We start from the raw sequence: 2,221 nt of genomic DNA on the forward strand, positions 1-2,221 counted from the left end.
TTTTTGACTGGCCTCGTAGAACTTGAGGTGCATGCTACCGCTATACACGGCACGTAGAAGCCACCACGGAGAGAACCCGGCAGAGGGGGGACCGGGGATGTGTCGTAGCCGTAGATACTGAAGAAGAATGAGTATGGCAGCGTACAAGAATGGACCCCACATAAAGAGGGTTGTGAAGGCAGCGCCATTCCCCATGGCGGCGTTGAGCTGATTGCGCTGGCTGCGTGAGCCTTTGCTGGGTAGCGGACAGTTGACGGGAAGGCTTTGGCTGACAGATGCCAAGAGCAGGGACGGCAGGTCAGTGGTTCTTCTTCCTACTCTGATACCGGGAAGTCCACGGATAGGAAGGTTTGGGGCGGAGACCGTTAAATGATCTGCGAAACTACAGTACTGTACTGCGTTGAGCTTGCGACAATTCGTGAGACGGACATTGATGCTGCTGTCGTGGAACATGAGACCACGGCCGTTTTTGGGTGGCCTTGCCCAAATCGACCCCTTCATGGTGCAACTGACGTTGGTTCCGCCAACTGAAACGCAACACTGTAAAATGTGGCTCTTTGCGCCGCGGGGATGGTTTGGACTTTTTTGAACCCGTAGCCTAGAAATCAAGCAGCAAAGCCAATGGCCTAGGAAGCTGAACCGGGCGGGTATGTAACAGTCCCGCACACCGCCGCTTCTGGATCTCGTTAAAAGCGGTACAAGTATAGAAAGACATCGCACCAGCGCCTGTCTGCCACCAGACCGACGTAGGAACACCTGTTTCCCGTCTCGCCGTAACAATGGGCTGTAATCCATCGAAGCCTCTCAACAGCCTACAAACAGACGTAGATCAGGGCCTGCCCGCGCACTATCCACTGGCCATAACTCGTCCGCCTCGATACTCGCGCAATGAGCATAACGAAGCGTGTCGCCTGCTACGGCCTTGGACTATGCGAGGCGCAAAGTCTCGCAGCTTCACGTTCGTTGTCCATGTCATCAACAACAGCTTGCTCGATAGGTCGCAAACGCTCGCCCAGGTCAGACTGCTGGGCCACTTGCAACAGCTCGCATTCATCCATAAGCTTCAGGTTCTTGTCAAATGTCTAGATTACTTGTCTGAAACCAATGATGACCCTTACGCGGCGAATGAGAAGCAATTGTATTTGGACATGCTAGCAGCCCGATCCAAAGCAGCAACGATCCGTTTGTGGGACGACAGACCGCCGACGGCTAGTACCCCGAGCCCCGAAGAGACCACAACTGCCGAGCATCGGATAAGCGCTGTCATTGACCAGGTCCGACGCAACGGGGATTTGGGCGACGTAGATGTCAAGAACCAAGTCGAACCAGAGCTCGTTGCCGCCCTTTCTCGTTTTGCCAAGAGCTGGAGCCTGGACGAGTTCATGGAAATGCACGAAAAGATCATGGGCGAGCCGCCGACGTTGAATGCGGCCGGCATATCGAAGCTGCAGGCCCAGTTCATCCTGCAAGCCCAAGTTGCCCGTGCAAGCCTGACAAGTGACAACGGAGCGACGCCGACCATCTCCGTCAGCTTTCTGCCGGACGACGTCCCCAACGTAACACTCATCAACATCAAAAAGCAGTGGAAGACACTGTTCGTTCCGCTGGCGAAACGCGTCAAAGAGTCCGAAAAGTCCCTGCGTCAAGATCTCTACACGATGCAGCTCATCTCTCTTGGGTCTGCCCACAGCAAGGGCGGACAGCAGTGGAAAGAATTGGACGAACTGGGGCAGGCCGGCATGGACATCATCGACCATCTCCACCTGGACGCAGGCCAGATCCTGCTCCGGGGCCCCGGTTCACTCCTCGGCCAGAAGATGCTGCTGGGGTCTGTAGGCCCCGCCGCCGACCGAGCGAAGGCAAAACGAGAGTCGGAGGCGGGTTTGTATGGCACAGGAGGTTCTCAAGTGACGCACGAGGACATGGATGCGTGCGTTTGCCAGACGCAGGGCATGGTTCCGGGAGTCGAGTATGTGCAACTGAGCCAGGATGCGTGACAACGGGTGACATTTGGCGCCTTTCAGTATCGCACAGTTTCCTCGGGTGGTGGTCAGTAATGCTCTTCAGATGGAAGGGACACGGCAACATACGCTGTATTTTCGTGACGATGGCTTGTGAGGAGCGAGATTTGAAGAGCCGAAAACCAACGCAAGAATTCTTTCTGCCAGCGTCCTCAAGGAGTCTGCATCATAGCAGCCTTTCAGAAAGCTACGCAGAGTTC

At 55.5% G+C, this 2,221-nt stretch overlaps 2 protein-coding genes across 2 annotated transcripts; both read left to right on the forward strand.

Annotated features, from left to right (window-relative positions):
• Positions 1-133: 133 nt before the first annotated feature.
• CORC01_14478 (uncharacterized protein) lies at positions 134-373 on the forward strand (the record flags this gene model as incomplete). Its single annotated transcript, XM_022626086.1, has 2 exons — positions 134-202; positions 284-373. 2 exons carry the CDS (start codon positions 134-136, stop codon positions 371-373), a joined length of 159 nt encoding a protein of 52 aa, XP_022467406.1.
• A 406-nt stretch (positions 374-779) lies between these two features.
• Positions 780-1,997, forward strand: CORC01_14479 (uncharacterized protein; the record flags this gene model as incomplete). Its single annotated transcript, XM_022626087.1, has 1 exon — positions 780-1,997. One exon carries the CDS (start codon positions 780-782, stop codon positions 1,995-1,997), a length of 1,218 nt encoding a protein of 405 aa, XP_022467407.1.
• Positions 1,998-2,221: the final 224 nt, after the last annotated feature.

This window comes from Colletotrichum orchidophilum, assembly GCF_001831195.1.
Source record: "Colletotrichum orchidophilum strain IMI 309357 chromosome Unknown Scaffold_309.1, whole genome shotgun sequence".
NCBI classification, from domain to species: domain Eukaryota; kingdom Fungi; phylum Ascomycota; class Sordariomycetes; order Glomerellales; family Glomerellaceae; genus Colletotrichum; species Colletotrichum orchidophilum.